The sequence below is a fragment of the Balaenoptera borealis genome, assembly GCF_965194805.1.
Source record: "Balaenoptera borealis genome assembly, contig: HAP1_SCAFFOLD_2417, whole genome shotgun sequence".
Taxonomy (NCBI): domain Eukaryota; kingdom Metazoa; phylum Chordata; class Mammalia; order Artiodactyla; family Balaenopteridae; genus Balaenoptera; species Balaenoptera borealis.
Genome location: NW_028121901.1, coordinates 20157 through 40077, shown reverse-complemented (window position 1 = coordinate 40077; position 19921 = coordinate 20157). Strand labels below are relative to the sequence as shown.

The 19921-nt window shown below is 35.8% G+C and overlaps 1 protein-coding gene across 2 annotated transcripts in view; it reads right to left on the bottom strand.

The window, feature by feature from the left end:
• Positions 1 to 1571: 1571 nt before the first annotated feature.
• LOC309622390 (cytosolic phospholipase A2-like) overlaps positions 1572 to 19921 on the bottom strand; it is a 38414-nt gene continuing 20064 nt past the window's right edge. For both annotated transcript variants that reach the window (XM_082409471.1, XM_082409470.1), the window contains 3 exons: positions 16011 to 16195; positions 5357 to 5552; positions 1572 to 3840 (listed from right to left, as the gene is read on the bottom strand). In XM_082409471.1, coding sequence (XP_082265597.1) covers positions 3659 to 3840; positions 5357 to 5552; positions 16011 to 16195 — 563 coding nt within the window. In that variant the 3' untranslated portion in view covers positions 1572 to 3658. The remainder of the gene's footprint in view (positions 3841 to 5356; positions 5553 to 16010; positions 16196 to 19921) is intronic.

Genomic DNA, 19921 nt, shown 5'->3' with positions numbered 1-19921 from the left:
GATCGAGGTGGTAGTTTATGGGTACAGCATGTAGTCACACTACCTGGCCAGGCATACATTGCCTGGAGATTCTCCACAGTCAGGCATCTGCCTCCCACCAGCAGGCCCTGTATCCTGACACTCACTACTCGTTCCTCCTATTACGTTAAACTCTTTGACAGTTTCAGCCAGTAAGTCGATGACATTTTTTAAACGATTTATGAAAATTTTGTTGCATATTTATTTTAGGTGCCGGGCATTGTGATCAGTACCTCTGGAGGATACAAGGTAAATAAGGCAAGTCATTGTTTTTAAAGGGTTTAATTTTATAATTAAAAGCAGAAGAAAAATATGGACACGGATAATAATTATTATCATTACATATTACCTGTTTCAATAGAGTGTCTCATACACGCCAAGCTCTTAAATTGTATTCTTTTACTTAATCCTCATCCCAATCCTATAAAAATCTGTATCATTGTTTCCTTTTACAAATGAGGAAAGTAAAATTTGGAAAGGTTAATCAACATGCCCAACGTCACCTAGTGAAGAGGCACAAGCAAAAATCTGAGTACCCAATTTGGTTTAACTCGCAAGCCTCTGCATTTTGCACATACCACATGTCTACCAGTGTAAGTCACTATATATTAGGTTTCTTAAAATAAAAAAAAAAAAAGACAAAAAAAAAAAAAAACATGAAATGCTGCCATTGTAAAAAGCACTTGGGCAACGTTCAGTGAAAAGGAATTTGGGAGGACTGAGTAAGTGCAGAAACCCGACACTAATGAGAAACTCAGCCTGCTGTCATGAAGTGAGCAGAAACAGGACAGAAGTTCTCCAAAGATGAACTGGAATTTAGCTTCAGCAAAGCAGGGTTGCTAGAATCTCTGGGGAAAATGAAGCAACAGAAGCACAGCAACAGAGCTGTCAGAGACAGGTTGACATTTTCAGAGTAAAGATTTAAGTCAGAATGTGAATTGAAGATGAAAATTTGCCTTAAGTCACGGTGGTGGTGGCCACAAAGTTGAAAACTGCCTCCATGGGATTGGCGGTCAGATGTCTTTGCATCAGAAGAGTTTATATACACAGTGTCCACAATTGGTGAACAACTCTGACAGTCTGTGGCAAGTAAACATGTGTTGTGTTGCTGCAGCGTGAATACATCACCTACTCTCGTCAAATCGTGTGAGAATGAGTGATTTGGCTCATGATTGAGCCTCGTGACCCAGCATCCTACCTCAGAGTTTGGCTGTTCTTTATTTATCATCACTTACCAAGAAGCTTTGTTTCTGATAAAATGTGTTTTCCTGGTTAAAAGCGGGGAGTGGGAGTCATCAAGGGAGAGATAACTGAAGTCTTACCTGGGTATGAGGCACACACACGCGCACATATACACAACCAAGAATCACTTGAACAGAAGTCTCAATGGTCATATAATTTAAGAGGAAGCCTACATTCATTCATTCAAAAAATATATGTATTTACTGCCTAGGCTGCCATTACGTATATTGACTTGTCTATATTCTTAATTCTGGGCATTTGCAAAGGTCTTGAGGTGTATCCATCGCGGTATGGGATATAGACACACATAGTTATGGTTCCCATGTATTAAGCAGCTTCTGTTTGCAGGGCACTGTTCATACATCACCTGATTCAAGATTCACTACTGCCACTATGATAGGTGCTGTGACACCTGTTTCAGAGGTGAGGAAACTGAGGCTCAAAAAGTTTAAGTAGCTTATTCAAACTCACACAAATAGCCCATCTAAGAGCTAAACATGATATAAAATCTATGACCTTGCTTCTACTTACTGTGTCAGAAAACTTCTTAGGAGCAATTAAAACCTGGTTAATTAAGCGGCTTGTGAAAAATCTATATCTGATGAGCTCAGGACAGTTATTTTGGAATTCAGTCTGGTTTTGTTCAGGCTTTAACTGTTTCATCTATGTGTCAAACAAATTACTTTGAAGAATGTTTGTAAAATATATAAATAGAACTATATCATTCTTTACAGACAATAGCTTACAAGGTTTTACATAAACCAAAACTGAAAACAATGAGAGAAATGTAGTTGTGTAAGTTACATATATATATAGGCATACATGTATATATACATGTATGTCTATATACAGATATACTTTTGTGTATGTGTCCTTTTATTTTCCCAAGTTCAATAGGGTATTTATATATTCCTATAAGCTATTTTTTTTCCATTTGAGGACAACTGATCAAGTTTAATACATTTCATCCCAAGGAGTACAAAATATGATTTTGAGTTTATTGGCTTCATACTGGAAATATAGGATTACTCCTGTATTAACCCTTAGTTCATTTCTGTTTTAACAGCATGAGGTTTCATAAAACACAACTCCATTTTGAGAATGCCTGTTTGTTCCCTATGAATCATAGATTAAAATGCTGATTTTCTCTTAATATTCTTTAAATTTTCACCATCACCACAGAAACAATGTAGCATATGGGTTTCAGATTTTCACTGAATAATATAAAAGAGAAAGAAAAGGAATAAATCTATTTAGACAATGATATATGCTATAAATGTTGCTAAGCATGTTTTACTTGAATTATCACATATTCACAAATGAAGGCTGACAAGAAACATTTTAGAGTTGCAGAAACTGAAGGTTATTGGGAAAAATTTTATATGCTTACAAAAATTAAAGACATTGATTAATAAACGTATTACGGTGTAACTGTTATAACTGCACACAATTGATCATTACTAGTTTCAGACCAAACTAAACAAACAAGCAAACTAGATGTGCCAGTATTCTATTAGACCACAAAATGTAATTAAATCTCATATGCACGGAAGACTCATTCGCATGGTACATTCTTTTACTCCATTCATACAGTCTCCAAAAAGACTGACAAATCAGGCATGATACCTTTCCCTCTCCATTTGATTTCTTTCTTTCTTTTTCTTTTATTCTTTTTTTCTAATGTGCAAAATCCAATTAGGCCAATGAACTTGGGCTTTTACGACTGATAACCATTTGTCAGACACTATGATGTGGAACCGCAAGCCAACATGATTCCAATTACACAATAGTGGTCCTAAATGGTGAGTTTGCAGCTAAAGAATTTTACACAGAGACAGAATCTTAGCAGCAGATAAACTAGTGATAGGAATAATACTGAAGAGAATGACTTGTTTCTAATATTTCTGAAGCAAAGCATACTTGATATCTCCAGGGCTAAAAATGGAGAGACTGCTACTTTGAGAGACATTTCCAATATCCACAAAAATAAAGACATTTAAAAGCATGAGTGTATCCATTAAAATTCATGCTATTTTTGCAGGTTAACTACACTTCTGGTTACACTCACTTTCTCACTCTTATATTTCCATTTTATCACTTTTCTTCCTAATTAAAGTTTATTTTTTCATATGATAAATACACTAGATACTTTGGGAAAGAAGCTGAGGATAACTATCCTTCAATCAAATAATATTATAAAATGTGGGCTCTGCCAATTTGGATGCATTTGTTTTCTTATTCGTGAATGTTATGGGGTTCTTCTGGAGATTAATAGAATAATTCATGAAAAATAAAATGGTACAGTTTGGGTGGTGTCGTTCATAAACCTTATTTTTATTTTTAATTAATTAAAATGAGGTATTGTTATGTTCATGTTATATGGAAGTATTTGACATTGTCAATGATTGTAGGAGATACTTACATTGATGTTGTTCAGGGTATTGAAGTACATCAGATCATGCAGCCTTTTGAATGCTTGATTTGGGTATTGAAAGTTGAAGGTGGAAAACGGTGATTCAGGGTCATCAAAAATATCAAAATCAGCTATTTCTTTCTCTTCCTGAGTTTCTCTTGGAACACCTAATATAAGAGTCTCAAATGGTGTTATTTTGAAAACCACAAATTATCTCTAAAATCCAGGGCATAAAACATACAAATAGCCAGAAACACAACATAGGTAGCCCCTTCAGGGGTCATATAATCCTTAGTATACACTATTAGGCCTCTGCCTATATTTCCTGGACTTGACCATTTTCGTATGTTCTGACTGGGCAACTTCCAATTGCCAATTATCAGCATCTCTGTGCCTAAGAGCTTTCTACTCCTCCCTGTAACCGTTCAAGGCTGCTTTGCTCACTAGCATTAGGCTGGAAATTCCAGTAAATAATACTCTGTCCCAGGAAGCAGTCAACCAAAGACTCTATGGTGTTGGTATATAAGTTCCCCAGTTCCCTTGCTGCTTACTGTGTAAGTGGGAAGGATGATTCCAGACCATAGGTTCTATTTCATTTCGTAGAGTTTCCCAGCAGGATCAGGTTCTCCTAGTGGTAGCAGCTTACTAACACATCTTTTGTTGTCTGCCTTTCTTCCCTTTATCAGTTCCCTGCTCTCTTACTAAAGTTTCCTAGTTCACCCAAATAAACCATTTGCACTTGAACCCTTTGCTTGGAATCTGCTTCTGGTAGAACCCAAATCCAAACACTGATTAACTGTCTTCATGTCACAGGAATCCCCTCCACATCCTATTTTTGAGAATTAATAGTGATAGAAAATTCAAAATTTTCTAGGTTTTAAGTATTCCACTGTTCAATAACTAAAAATGCCAACAAATTCTTCCTTCTTTTGTGTTGAAGTATGACTCATAATAATGTCCATCTCTATTGATTTTTTCTCTGACTTCCTCCACTATCTAGAAGAAGATCACTTGTCTTTTCCATAGTCTCCATGACTATTTTTTGTCTTTCCTCTCACAGCTACATTTTCTGGTCCTAAAATAATATGATTTTGAGGCATTTAGCATCTTGCCTGTCAACCTCTAGATCTCCTTTTGTTAATCAATAGCTTCCAGGATACAGAAGAGTCTATAGACTCCTCTGGATGTGGCAAAATAAAATGCCTGTGCCTTAAATTTGATTCTCTTTTTTTTTATGGAATATAACATGGCAAGCTGAAATTACTAGCCATATCGTACTGCTAGATAACATTAATTTTTATGGTCAGTTAACATTCCCAGAATTTTTTGCATGATTTGTTCTGAAACAAAGCCTCCCTTTCAAGGGTAGTATTTAAAATATTTAACAATGCCTATGACAAGGGTACCAATCAATCAGAACAAATACAATCTGAGGTTGTGGAGTAAAGCCCCAGAGATTTTTACTGAGCTAGTTGTTCACCCTTCAGTTTCTGAATTATGAGGAGCCAGGGGATCTTGGGCTAAGAAAGAGGGGGAGTACTCGGGGTCTCAGGATAGTAGCCATTTATCAAGGTAAGGGAAGTGTTCAGTGTTGTAATAGCTGGTATGGCAGTGTCAGCATGCACCAGCTTAATGTTAGTCTTTATCAGATTTCTACTTTACGGAATATAACTCCCAATGTACCTGGAGCCTTGTACTTTCTGAAGTTGATGTTGGCCAGAACAAAGTGGATGATAGTTGGGCAATCTTTCTCGACATCAGGATTCTTGGGTTTAAAGACATAGCATTCCTTCAGTCCTTCTCGATCAAACACATAAGGATCGATCTTTGGAAAGGGGAGCTTATTCATTTTAGCCCACTTTTCTGCAAGTAGAAGTTCCTATGGAAGAGAAGGAAAGATCATTTGTTCAGTTGGTCTGCACATTATTCAGTATTAGTTAGGTGTCTACTATGTGCTAGCTGTATGCTCCTTGCTAGGGTGAAAAATGACCCCGTTCTTAAGAAGCTTATCAATCTCAAAAGATATAAAATTACTCCATAAACAAACTCACTATTATTTTGTCATCTTTTTGTATAGGGCTAGTTCCATAGGAGGCATTGAAAAATTATTAATGAACTGAACTGAATGAAATTACGTCGATGCAATTGCTAGAGAAATAAGTATATATTATGAGTTCTGGGCATTTATAAGCCAAGTGAATGCTTTTTAACCCTTCAGAGTCAAAAAAAAATCTGTTGAAACAGAATGAGGAGCACTCTTGTTACTGATTTTTTACCTGCATCTTCTCCACAAAACTGATTAAAAATTAATAAATTTTCTGAACGCAAAAACATTGAGTTGCCCTGAACTAGCTTTTTTTTCTTTTCTTTTTTTTTTTTTTTTTTGCTTTTGTTTATGAAAAGAAACTGAGCTTCTGGCATCATTTGTTATTCTATGTGCAGTGGCCAAGAATTGGCCATACAGAGGAACCAAGAGTTAGTTAATGGGTGTGGCAGATTGTCATTACTTCCACATATGAACTTCCTTCCGGGTAAAAAGGCTTATACATCCCCACTGGAATGAGAAGACACCTGGCACACAGCCACAGCAGCTGATTTGCATCTACTGACATGTAACGTGACCAAGAAATGCAAGTTTGCTGTCGACTACTGAGGTTTCAGGTTTGTTTCTGCATCAAGGTTGACTAACACAATAGGTAAGCACAAAAAATAATTAAATTTAAACTAAAGAACATAAATCAATACAGAGAGGTGCAGCGAATAGAGCTTATTTCTACTGAAATGCAGCTGAAGGGCAAAAGGGACAAATAAGAAGCAGACTGTGGTAGTGGGAAAAGCACCAACTCTGGGGCCAGATTGCCTGAGTTAAAGTGCAAGCTCTGGGACTTTGGGCATGTTCCTTAATGTCTCCACACTCAGTATCCTCAAATATAAAGTAAAGATGGCAATGATAGTACATATTTCATAAGACTGCTGTTAGAATTAAATAAATTAATATGAGTGCAGTATTTAGAACCATGCCTGTCACATATTTCATGCTATACAAATATTTGACAAATAAATGCCAGTAAAGAGAAGAAAAGAAATGGAAGGGGAAAAGTGAAGAAAGAAAAGAGGAAAAAGAAAGAGGGATAGCAATGGTATTGGGGAAATCCCTAAAGAGGGGAAGTTTTAGAGAAATGATCACTATCATCTTAAGTTTTTGAACTACTCTTGTCATCACATTGATTCATTCAGTGATAATCATTAGTTGCCAATCTAAGTTCCATGCTAGGAGGTGGGGACATAACACTGAGTGAAACTGTTGTTCTTGTGGGATGTACATAGCCTGGTAGGTTAGAGATAGTAATCAAATAACACTTCAGGTTTAAAACTGTGGCAAATGCTATGAAAAAAGTATTTATTTGCCAGGAGATTTTGCAGTATACCTGGACTATTTCCTCAGAGTGCTTATTAATTCATTCAATGTTATAATTGAGCACCTATGTTCTAGGCATAAGAGAGAGGCTGTCCTTGGATACTTAGGGATTATAAATCAATGGGAAAGATAAAAAATAGATATGATAGTGCAGTATGGAAGAGGCAGGGAACATGATGGATGGCTTCATGCCTGGGCTGTGCAGCCTGAAAGGCCCAGCACATTTTGACTTGCAAGTTCAGTGATCTGAGACAAACCGCTTATCACTACAGCTAAACAGGGAAGAAATTATTTTGTGGGAGGAATTATGCAGTGATGCTCTCCTAATGGCACCATAGGAATCATAAATAACAACAAACGCACATGGACCAGGTTGTGTACTATCCTTGAAATAGCAGGCTCCCAATCCCATTTTATCTACATTTCAGCTGTTTCTTATTTCTCAGCAACTCATGCATACATAAATGAGTTGTAAAATAAAGTTAGCACTATTATCTTCCTGAACATTGCTGTGAGGATTAAATGAGATCATGTATTTTTAAAAACTCAGTAATTTATATTTTAGAAAACAAGTACTTTAAAATAGCACCTTATGCTTTGTGACCACCTAGAGGGGTGGGATAGGGAGGGTGGGAGGGAGACACAAGAGGGAGGAGATATGGGGATATATGTATAGCTGATTCACTTTGTTATAAAGCAGAAACTAATACACCATTGTAAAGCAATTATACTCCAATAAAGGTGTTAAAAATAAATAAATAAATAAATAAAATAAAAAAATAAAATAGCACCTTAAATTCAGAGAAAAATATGTTTTTCATTGAACTTTCACTGTTCCTGATGCTTCTAGAATGTCGTGAATTTTAAGTTGATCAACTCTCTCAATGCCATTTACTGAGAAATAAAAATCTGGGAGAACAAAGGATTTGATTTATATTAAAGCGTTTGTTTCATAAACTGTTAAGCTAAATGTGATTATATTTCACTGAAAATCCCATACATATATATGAATAATTGCTTGTTTGAAACTTGAGAAAACTTTTATCTCTAAATCATTTTTCTTCCTGTTCAGTTGAATTATTCAGCCTGTTATTTCTTGTCTAGCACTGTTCACAGTTATTCATTAAGGATTATTCAACATCAAAATAAAACTAAAAGTTCACGCTGTGGAATTGCGTGAGAACAAGGAAAAGAAGGAGCTTTCTAGTGTTTACAAACATGACTCAAGGGTATGACCAGTGATGTGTGGATGTGTGGAGAAAGAGGAAAAGGGGAATTGCGTGAGGTAAAAGACCGAGCTATTTTTAGATAAATATTTTACGCTGGAATCAGGAAGTGATGGAAACTTTCCCTTTCCTTATATGATTCTGACATGGAAAAGATTAAAAACTGATGACTCTAAAGGCAGTGATTACAGGATGGAAAAGCCATCTCCTCTCTGATGTCTTGTTTCTCTGTTTGTAATGGCTAAGAAACAATGACACAACTATAAGTAGAGCAGACGAGTTTGAAAAGAGTATTTTAGAAGAATGCAGTGAGCAAAAAAATTGCTGCTCCACAAATTACAGCAATATGCCAGAACTGTGTTCTAACCATCCATTTTGGTTATTGTTTGACACCGCAGACACTTCAGATTTCCACAGACTAATTCATGGTAAATTTACATAGTACTAACTAAAATGATTTTCTGTGGAGATAAAAACTTGATAGTGTCCTTCCAAGTGATACTTTGTAAGATATTTGTGCTCATTTTTAAGTACTAAAACATCTTGAAGGATAGGAAAAACAATCTAAGTAACATAGAAATATATTCAAACTATAGTGTTAATGGCATATATATGCCATTTTATTTATATATGTAAATAAATATATACTTAAATTAAATTTAATCTATATATGTATAATAAATTAGCTTTTCTCTAGAGGAAATGAGGTTTTTTTTCCTGTATAAACCTAGGCTATGTGTTTTCTAAGATATTTCTCATTATTCAAAATCTATTTTTAGATTGGGGAGAGGTATGGAGTATAATTGTGTAAATAAATTTACAGAATTTTTAAAAATTATTGAAGCAACAATTGTATAAGATACAATGGATATAAACAACAATTTAGAATTCATTATTTTGTGGTTATGGTCATTCTCACTTCCAAAAAATGTATTATATTAGGTTCCAAGAGCTTTATAATGCAATAGAGCTGAAATAATTTTCTATATCTAACAGTGTATAGAATTTACAGAGCACTTTGTACTTCTTAGTTCTTTTTCACTAAGAGGTTACTATACATTCACCAAAATATGTAAGGAGAAATTAATGTTGGGTATATTTCCTCATCACAAGGCATCTGATCCTCCATGACCAATACAGGTGTAATGGGTTGAATGGTGGCCCTCCAAAAGACAAGTCCATGCCCTCAACCCCCAAGACCTGTGAATGCAACCTCATTTGGAGAAGGGGTTTTTGCAAATGTAATTAAGGGTCTGGAGATGAGATCATTGTGGATTAGCTGGGTGAGCCATAAATCCAAAGACAAATGTTCTTACAAGAACACACACGCAGAGGAGAAGGCCATAGGAAGACAGGGGCTGAGATTGGAGTTATACAGCCACAAGCCAAGGAAAGCCTGGAGTTGCTAGAAACTGGAAAAGGCAAGGAAGATTTCTCCTGTAGAGCTTTTGGAGGGAGTGTGGCCCTGAGGACACCTTGATCTCGATTTCTGGCCTCCAGAACTGTGAGAGAATACACTTCTGTTGTTTTAAGTCACCATGTTTGTGGTAATTTGTTACTGCAGCCCCAGGAAACTAACATAAGAGGTAAATCTGTAAATGCTTCATTTAATAACATGCAGTTCCTTTCATCAGCCGTGGTGGACTGACGCCCACAGAGCTAACACTTGGATTGGTTTGGCCATGCTGGTTTCATCCAACCTAAAAACCATAAGTACATCATATACAGAGGTTCTAAACCAAGGATCATGCCATAAGGTCAATAAATAAATCAAGTTAGTGTGGAAAAATACAGATTCCTTTTTTGTGTTATTTGTGGGTAACTGAAATTTTGACCTTGAATGAAAATATAGGGAGATAAAGTTAATTTAGATATATTACTTCTATAATTTGTAAAGACTGGCTCATTTCAAATTTTCCTTGCTTCTTTCTTCTTTTTCTCCTTCCTTCATTGCCTCCTTCTCTCCTTCCTTCTTTCCTTTTATTTTTATTTATTTTTTATTTTATTTTATTTTTTTGGCTGCGCCACACGGCTTGTGGGATCTTAGTTCCCCGACCAGGGATTGAACCTGGGCCCTTGGCAGTGAGAACGTGGCATCCTAACCACTGGACCCCCAGGGAATTCCCCTTTCTTTCTCTTTTATTTTTAAGAGAATGAACCCATTGTTCTGGCTTCTGATCATTGAGCATTTAATAAGGCCTGAAAAACAGTGAGATTTATGTTCAATATACAGCAACATAATATAAAATAATATAATTTATGGCATAACAACCCAAATCTATTATTCTCCATAAAATTTTGTAAGGTAAAGGAAAAAACTCTCCAGTAGTAAACTAAATTTCCCTATATTCCTTGTTTTCTCCTCAAGACATCCAAAATTATTTCCCCCTTAAATTTAGTCTGTTTATTTTGCAGACTTGAATATGAAGACCCTGGCTTATTTTTATGACCAAAATTAAAGATAAATCCTACTAAAATTTTCCCTGGATGGATCCTACTGGTAAAATGAATTTGGATAGCATATATTTAAGTTACTAAATGGTTAACAAAAAGAAACTTGACAAAATGAAACACAGAGCTGTTTTTCTTAAATCATTTAATAACACTATTTAGAGTCATGAGGCTCTTTATAGTTGGACTATTATTAGGGTGTGTGCCCACTAATCTAAAAAAAAACAAAAGAACTCCAGTATCACTGACATTGACGTCATGACCTTTCAAGGCCAGTTATAAAATATAATATGAACTTTGTTGCCTTTACCAAAAGCCATGATATCCATCATTCTCTATCTCCCTGACAAAATCTGAGATTTAACTATACTTATGAAATAAAGTTAACGGTTCTAACTTTTTGCTCTACTCTTTAATTTCAAATGGTATCGATATTTTAGTCTCAAAAATAGAAAATTATTCACTATTTAATCACCTTAATAAACTCATATTGCTTATATCCAGGTATTGCATTGGAGCTTCTCCCTTTCTATCAAAAACTTTGATGTAGATTCAATTTTTAAACCTTACAATATTATACCTAAAATAACTATTCTACTTTAGCGTTAATAGTATATTTTTATTAACTTAAAAACTATATTTGAGTAATCTTTTAGATCCATATTGAAATGCATATTATTATAATGACACTCTATATAACAACACTCATAAGTTTAAAAAATCATTTTCAGTATTCCAAATGAGCCTGAAAAGTTCATTTTGTTCACTCTGAATTTCCTGAAGTTCATTTTTGGAGGAAAAAATGTATTACATATAATATATTGCAATTTCCTTTATATTAAGTCTCTGATTCATTCCAGAATTATAGGCTTTGTGCTATACTAAACCAATAGTTAAAGGATAGTTGAAGGTTAGTTAAGGGATATATTAACCAATAACCAATTGTTATTGGTTAAAGGATATATTAACCAATAACCAATTTAACCAATAGTTAAAGGATAGTTAAAGTATATATTCACATATGAGGAAGAGGGGTAGGATGTAAGGGGTAGGATGACAAAATAATTCTAAAGCACATCTATTAGCATGCACAGCTGTAATATTTTTTTCATGCCAACAAAGCTGTGTAAAACAAGGGCTTGCATGTACAATCTAATATAGTAATGTAAAACGGTGCAGCTTTTTTAGAAAGTGATCTGGAAATACTTATTAAAAATCTTAACTAATGCATATCTAAGAAGCCAACTAAAGAAATAATAAAAAGTGTGATTAAAGATTCATGCACAAGTATGATCATTAGAGGAAAAAGGTGACAAGATAGCAATAACCTAAAAGGTGAAAAGAGAGCATTGTTAAATAAATTCATGCATACCCACATATAAAGATACCATGCTGTGCTTAAAATTATGTTTTTTAAAATATTTAATGGCATAGTAAAATGCTCACAATGTAACTTTAGGTAGAAAGAAGCAAAAATATATGACCCTAGTGTTAATAAACACACACACATGCACGCACGCACACAGTGAAGAGAGAAAAAAAGTAAAAACCAAAATATCAGTAGCCATTGTCTATGAATAGCAGAAGCACTTGATGTATATTCCAAATTTCCAAATTTTTTACAAGTATTCTTCTTAATTGGAAATAGTGAATCAAAGTATGTTTAAAAACTAGACAAAGTACAATGGTTCTTTTTAGAGGTAGAAAGTAATATTCTAAAACCTTCTTCCAATATCAGTTCATTAATGTAGTGGAACTTTGATTCATATATAAAATGATGGCTTTGACATTTTACACTCCCATTGGTGAAATGAATAATCAGCTTCTCTTACCACCCGAATGAGCTTCTAAACTATCATGGTAGCGTCATCCATTGAAACTAACCTGCCATTGCTGCTCATGGGTCATCAAATCCTGCTCTTGGTTTTCACAGTCACCTGTCCTGGTTCAGTACTTCACTGTCCTATGCTTGCATTACAGTAAATCTCTCTTAATTTTAATCTTTTGTTCTCCATCCTCCAATTCATCCTACTCTCCATTGCCAGATTAATCATGCTAAAATTCCAATTTCATAAAGTCATTTGTCTGCTGGAAACGCTTCACTGATTCTCTGTTTGCTATCATCCAACCGTAAAGTCCTAACGGGAGCGTAATATCTATCACTCTAATCAGATCACTCCTCAGATGTGCTCATTGCCATTTCTATTCTATTTCATTTATTTCCCTGTTCATCTACTCCAGGACACACCAATCTATTTTCGTATGGATCTCCTATAATACACCTAGTTATATAAACCCAAGTAACTATTTAACAATAAGTTACTTAACTTCATTCCGAATGACTTTGTGTATAAAAGTCTTCCCCCCCCACCAAAAGCTAAAATTTTATCAAGATCAAGAACCATATTTTGGGCTTCCTTGGTGGCTCAGTGGTTAAGAATCTGCCTGCCAATGCAGGGGAAACAGGTTCAAGCCCTGGTCCAGGAAGATCTCACATGCTGTGGAGCAACTAAGCCCGTGCGCCACAACTACTGAGCCTGCGCTCTAGAGCCTGCAAGCCACAACTACTGAGCCCTCGTGCCACAACTACTGATGACCGCGCACCTAGAGCCCGTGCTCTGCAACAAGAGAAGCCACTGCAATGAGAAGCCCGCACACCGCAATGAAGAGTAGCCCCCGCTCGCCGCAACTAGAGAAAGCCTGTGCGCAACAAAGAAGACCCAACGTAGCCAAAAATAAAATAAATAAATAAAAATAAATTTAAAAAATAAACAAAGATATTACATAGTTACGAAAAAAAAAAGAACTATGTTTTACCATTAACTGCTGTGCACAGCACATAGCACACAGTGCAGGGAAAAGTACACACACAGTGTGTACAAAGGAGGCAGCTAGTGAAAGGAGAAGAACGTTACATTTTCATTCTGGAGCCTTAGAATTTGGTCCAACTTGACTACTTCTTAACTACCACTTTCCTAGCCAGATCCTGAGCTATGCTCTTTTCACCCATTATCTTATTTAATTTGTTGATGTGATGAGATTTCTTATCTCATCAATCCTTGTTTCTTTGTCTGAATACCAGTGACTGCCTCAAAAAAGGTAAAATATGAAAGCACTTTTAAAATATGAGGTTTAGGGGACTTCCCCTGGCGATTCAGTGGTTAAGACTCTGCGCTTCCACTGCATGGAGCGTGGGTTCGATCATTGGTCGGGGAATTAAGATCCCACATACCCTGCGGCATGGCCAAAAATTTTTAAAAAAATAAACAAATAGAGGGGCTTCCCTGGTGGCGCAGTGGTTGAGAATCTGCCTGCTAATGCAGGGGACACGGGTTCGAGCCCTGGTCTGGGAAAATCCCACATGCCGCGGAGCAACTGGGCCCGTGAGCCACAACTGCTGAGCCTGCGCGTCTGGAGCCTGTGCCCCGCAACGGGAGGGGCCGCGATAGTGAGAGGCCCGCGCACCGCGATGAAGAGTGGCCCCCGCTTGCCGCAACTAGAGAAAGCCCTCGCACGAAACGAAGACCCAACACAGCTATAAATAAATAAATAAATAAATAAATAAATAAATAAATAAAGTAGCTATTAATTAAAAAAATAAAATAAAAAATAAATAGAAATAAAATAAAATATGAGGTTTATATATATATATAAAAGAGTTATTATAACCATTATTAGTCTTGAGAACAGTTTAATCATGTACAATATAAAGGAAAACAGATGTCTGAGGACCTGGGTTATCACTGACTCTTCCTGGTTGGGAGATCATGAACTATTTCACTTAATTTCTGTGAGTTTCCATTTCTTAATCTATGAATAGGGAATAATAACTTCATATCTATTATAGCATTTCATTCATTCACCCACAAAAACTGTCCTACATACTCATAATTTGGGCTAGCACTTATAAAGCAATTAGAACCAAATGATTAACACACACACACACACACACACACACACACACACAATGAGTGTTCTAGTTCCCAAGGAGTTCACAGACAGTGGAAGCAATATGATGTAAACAAATATGGAGAGTAGAACATGAAAATCGCTGTTAGACGAATTTACTAAGTCCTTTGTACTAAAACTATACCTGTGGAGGTCAAGAAAGGTAACATTTGAGCTGCATCTAAAGAAAGTTTGAGGCAAAAGGAACAAATAACATTCGTGGTCTCACTTGAGTGCTGCCCAGCAATTGTTCTACATTGCCCTAGTCAGAACTTTTCCTCGTTTCTTCATATAGGCAGACTTTTACTATCCTCATACCCTGGCTCCACTTCCTCCATTCTCTCACCCTCAAAAGATAATGCTGACTCCTAATTCCTCTAAAAGTTAGAAGTTATCAAGTGAGTACTTTCCCATCTTCCCTTCTCAGTGCCTAACAGCTAAACTCCATCCATAGCCATAATTTCCCCCCTTCTCTCTTGTCCCAATACAGACATTTCCAGACTCCTGTCCACCTGTATTTTTGTATCTTCCTTCCACTCCGTACCCCTGTAACCTTCCCAGGGGTGTAACTCTATCATGTATGTCATCTCTCCATTCTCCAATAACATTTCTTCATTCATGAGTCCTAACCATCGAAACATTTAAACACACTCGAGTACCTCCGACACACCCCTCCACACACACAATTTTCTTATTCTCCACATCCTCGTGCAGATATAGCCCATCTCCTTCTTCCTTGAACAGTTTATAGAATTGTCTCCATTTTCTTAACTTCCACTTAACCCTCCAATCACTGCAGTATGACTTCTGCCCTCTCAACCCTATTGAAACTGCTTTTCACCAAAGACTTCCTGTTGTTAAATATCTTGACTTGGTTTTATAACACTGCACATTTCCTTGGTTTGTATCCTTTTCCCCTGATATTATTGTTGAATCATCAAGATACTATTTTACATCCTCTTCTCTTCTCATAGTATACACTCCCCGTGCATCGTTTTACTTATCTTTTACCTGCTAACTCCCAAATTTCAGCCTAATTTGCTTCATGAACTTTAGATATATTGCATCATTCTTGTCCTGCTCAGGACTATGAACTTGAACAAGGATCATGGGAAGTCATTTAAAAGTTTTTTTAAGCAGGGAAGTGACTGAACCACATCTGTGTTTTGGAAATATTACTGAAAATAATGTAGAAAATAGGCTAAAGGGATAAGAAATTGGGAGGACTAAGATAGCTACAAGGCAATGCAAAAGAATGTGGCAGATAATGGAATGCTACATAAATTCTCCTTACCTTGAACGGAGGACTGGAGTCACTTGGCCTTGCAGAAAAGTCAAAGGAGATGATGAGATCAACTCCTCTTTGAGGTCTCAGGATCAAGGGGTATGGCAGGTTAAATGTGAGGCCACTGTCCACCACATGAATCTTTTTCCTTTTGACATCCAGAGGCTCATATATCTGCTCAAATTCATCAGGATCTTTAAAAAGGATAGAAAAGAAAAGAATGAATTAAACAATCATTTAACATTATTTAGAATATTAAAACTATTTGTTATGTAAGTGTGTGAGAAGAATTCCCTATGGTTAGGCCCTCAGGGCTTGGAGACTTTTGGTTTCTTCATCTGTAATATCAGAATAAAAGATTCTATCAACAAGGTTGCTGTGAGGATTAAGTGGGATGATACATGGAAAGTGCAAGCAAGGCTCAGGCCCTAGTAGTAACTCTACTCTGTGCACCATGATCCCTGTCGTAGCATTACTTCACATTACATAGATCTTTAGTGTTTAAAAACATTTCCTCATGCATTATCTTGCTTAAGTCTTAGAACAGACGTGAGATAGAGGATATCTATAAATGGAGGATGAAATACATTAAATTCATCTCTAAAATGACACAACTTGGGAGTGGCAGAGTCTGAAGGGATCCCACACAGCACCTCTCTAGGTGATGGGAGTCTAAGAGAATAACCCAGCTGACACATTCAGCAAACATGTATTGTCTGCTACTCTTCAGGCACTACTCCAGGTGCTGAACAAGAGAGATGCAAACTCTTCTCCAATAGAGCACACTGCTGGTAAATCAGTAAACAAATATATTAAAAGATGGTTCAGGCAGTGATAAATACAATGAGGGAAATAATAGAGGGTAATAGGATAAGGAGGAACTTCAGGTAGGTAGTCAGGAGAGACCTCTCTGAGAAGACTTTGAGACCAGATTCACAAGAGAGAATTGGCCATCTAAGGATTTGGAGGGTGTGGTATTTTTTTCCAGGGAGAGGGAAGAACTAGAGCAAAGGCCCCAAGGCAGAGTAAGGAGTGGTATGTTTGAGGAAGTACAGTGTGGCTACAACTTAAGAGGAGAGTAGGATGAGATGGCAAGGGATCTGAAGGAAAGCAGGGCCTAGAGATCATTAGTTTTATGAACAAATAATATTGATAACATGTTGCTGTTCACATTTATGTGTGGTGCTCCTAATCCTCTTCCTAAGAGAAAGAAATGTGATCAGAATTAAATTGATTTGAGCTGAATGAAATGACATGCAATTATTTTGTTCTGTCCCCTTGCCCTCACACTTGTTCCCACTTGTTCTGTTAGAAAGAAGGGCAGCAAAGCTCAAGAGGGAGGTTTACTACAGTAGGATAGAGTGAAGGTGCTCATGCTAGACATGCATTATGACCTCTGAGCAAGATTTTAAATTCCACTGGTGAGCATTTTCATAGAGGAAACAACAAAAACTAGAGGATCAGAGCAATCTGTGTTTATACAATCACCTATAAAATGCAGTTAATACCTATTACCCAGGAAAATGTTCAGTACATGGTAGAAACCCATCACATGTTAATTCCCTCTATATATTTCGAAATAAGAATGATGCTGATTATAATTCTCTCACAGTCGATTTTATCACTACATTGTAAGAGCAAGAGATCAAAGAGGAAAGTAAATCTTTAAATTCTTAATGTCTGATTAAAATCTATAGTCCTCATCATCACTAGAAGCTGAAACTAAAACACCCATGAGACAATTAGCCAGAACACTTATTCAATGTGAATTGAAACAGTTCTCAATTAGACTTTGGTTTAGTTACTTAAGAAAACATTAATATCCTTAGAAGTTTCTACAGTTAACAGTCATTGTTTTCTTCTCTCATATCTATAAAAACTTCTCATCTCTAAAATACTGAATAACAAATGAATGTTAGAAACATTTACTAGTGATGTTTGTAAATAAAGTGGAAAAGAGTTTACATCTGAGGTGATGTGTACTGAAGGAAAGTAGGAAGGTGTGAAAAACAGTCTTAGACGAAAAACACATATGCTAAAAAAGAAAACCAAGAAACAATGGGGGACGGGGGTGTTAGACAAGAATAAGGTCATGTAACTGAATGAAAAGGCAGGTCAAGTTAAAAAAGAAAAAAAAAGTCTTGCTATGTCCAGGGTGAATGCCTAGGCCAAAAAGGAGAGAGCAGAGATATCATTCTTTAAATAATTATCTTCAGGTTAATGCTATTTTCTTATCAAGTATCGATGTAGTGACAATGTACTTTGCCACCAGCCAGAATTCTAAATATCTATCTATCACAGAACCTGAAACTTAAGAATTGTAAAATTGAAATATATATATATATTATATATATATATATATATATATTATCAAACCCAATTGTATCATCTATTCCTCTGAAATTTTTATTGTTTACAAATTACATATGTGAATTTTTTAAAAAGGTGAAGAATTATGAGTCTTTATCTTATATTAGTTTTAAAACATTTTACTAATAAGCTAGAAATTTATATTTGGGCACTTTTATTTGTCCTAAAAGCAGCTTTATTTTGAGTATCTATAATCTATTAGAAATTTCATATATAAGATTTATCATCCTTAGAAAACTCCTTAGAAGACAAAAGAGATATTATTAGTATCATTTTAAAGATAAGGAAATGAGGCCCTAACAGGTTCAGTTTCACACTGTGAGAGTCCAGTTTCCAAGCCAGGTCCAGGAAGTCTAAACCCTACACACAGTGTCACACTGTTACTTCAGAAAGTGGCACAGCCATAAGACTAAAAGGTTTTGAAATGGGTAATTTAAAAAACAATAACTGGGGATTTCCCTGGTGGTCCAGTGGTTAAGACTTTGCCTTCCAATGCAGGGGGTGCAGGTTCAATCCCTGGTAGGGGAGCTAAGATCCCATATGCCTCACAGCCAAAAAACCAAAACATAGAACAGAAGCAGTGTTGTAACAAATTCAATAAAGACTTTAAAAAAATGGTCCATCAAAGAAAAAAAATCTTAAAAAAAAAGCAATAAGTACAATGTATAGAGGCAATCTACACATGCATCTATCAATCATGAAAACCACATTGATATGTGTTTTTTATCACAATTAAGCATAAAAAATTAAAAACACATTAATGGGAATTTTTTTTACAATGACATGATTTTCCCTAAAATAATAAAGTACAATGATAATTCACAAATATTTTTCTCTGGTTTTATAAACTGATGCTTTAAATTTTAGCTAAAAGATTAACCAGAAACAGACTATTTCTCTCCTATTCTGTTTGAGTTCCCCCTTCTCATCATGAAGCTAATAGTCTCCTTTTTCCTGTTTTAAATCCAAGATTATATTTGAGAGAAAAATCATCATGTGGACCAATTCCCAGCTCTGGCATGTAGCTAAACACCATGGTTCCAACCTTCCATATAAACTGACGGGAAGTAATGTTTCCTAATTGTGTTGTAAAAAAAAATAGTTTTGCAAGATATTAACAGATATTCTATATACAAATTAAGAGTTCCATGATCAAATAGGTTTGAGAAACACAAGATTCAACAACTTAAAATAATAACAAATTATAATGCATGTTCCCTATTTTCCTTACTATGCCTTGGACTAATACTACTTTTTAGTGGAGATGCCACTTAATCTTGACAATAACTCTATAAGATAGGTAACAATTGTTTCTGTTTTATAAGTTAACCATTGGAGTAAACAATGAAGATTGTTGCTTCCTCACTAACCTATGGTTCCATCAGGATCAGGTTGTTGGTTTTTAGTTTCATTCTACTTTTCTATCGTTGTTAGCAGAGGTTACGCTAAGTAATGGCTCAGGACTGTCCAGCTAATAAATGACACAGTTGGGATTCAAATGCAAGTGAAGCTGCTTTTAAAGTACTATACTTGAGGCATCTTTAAGTAGG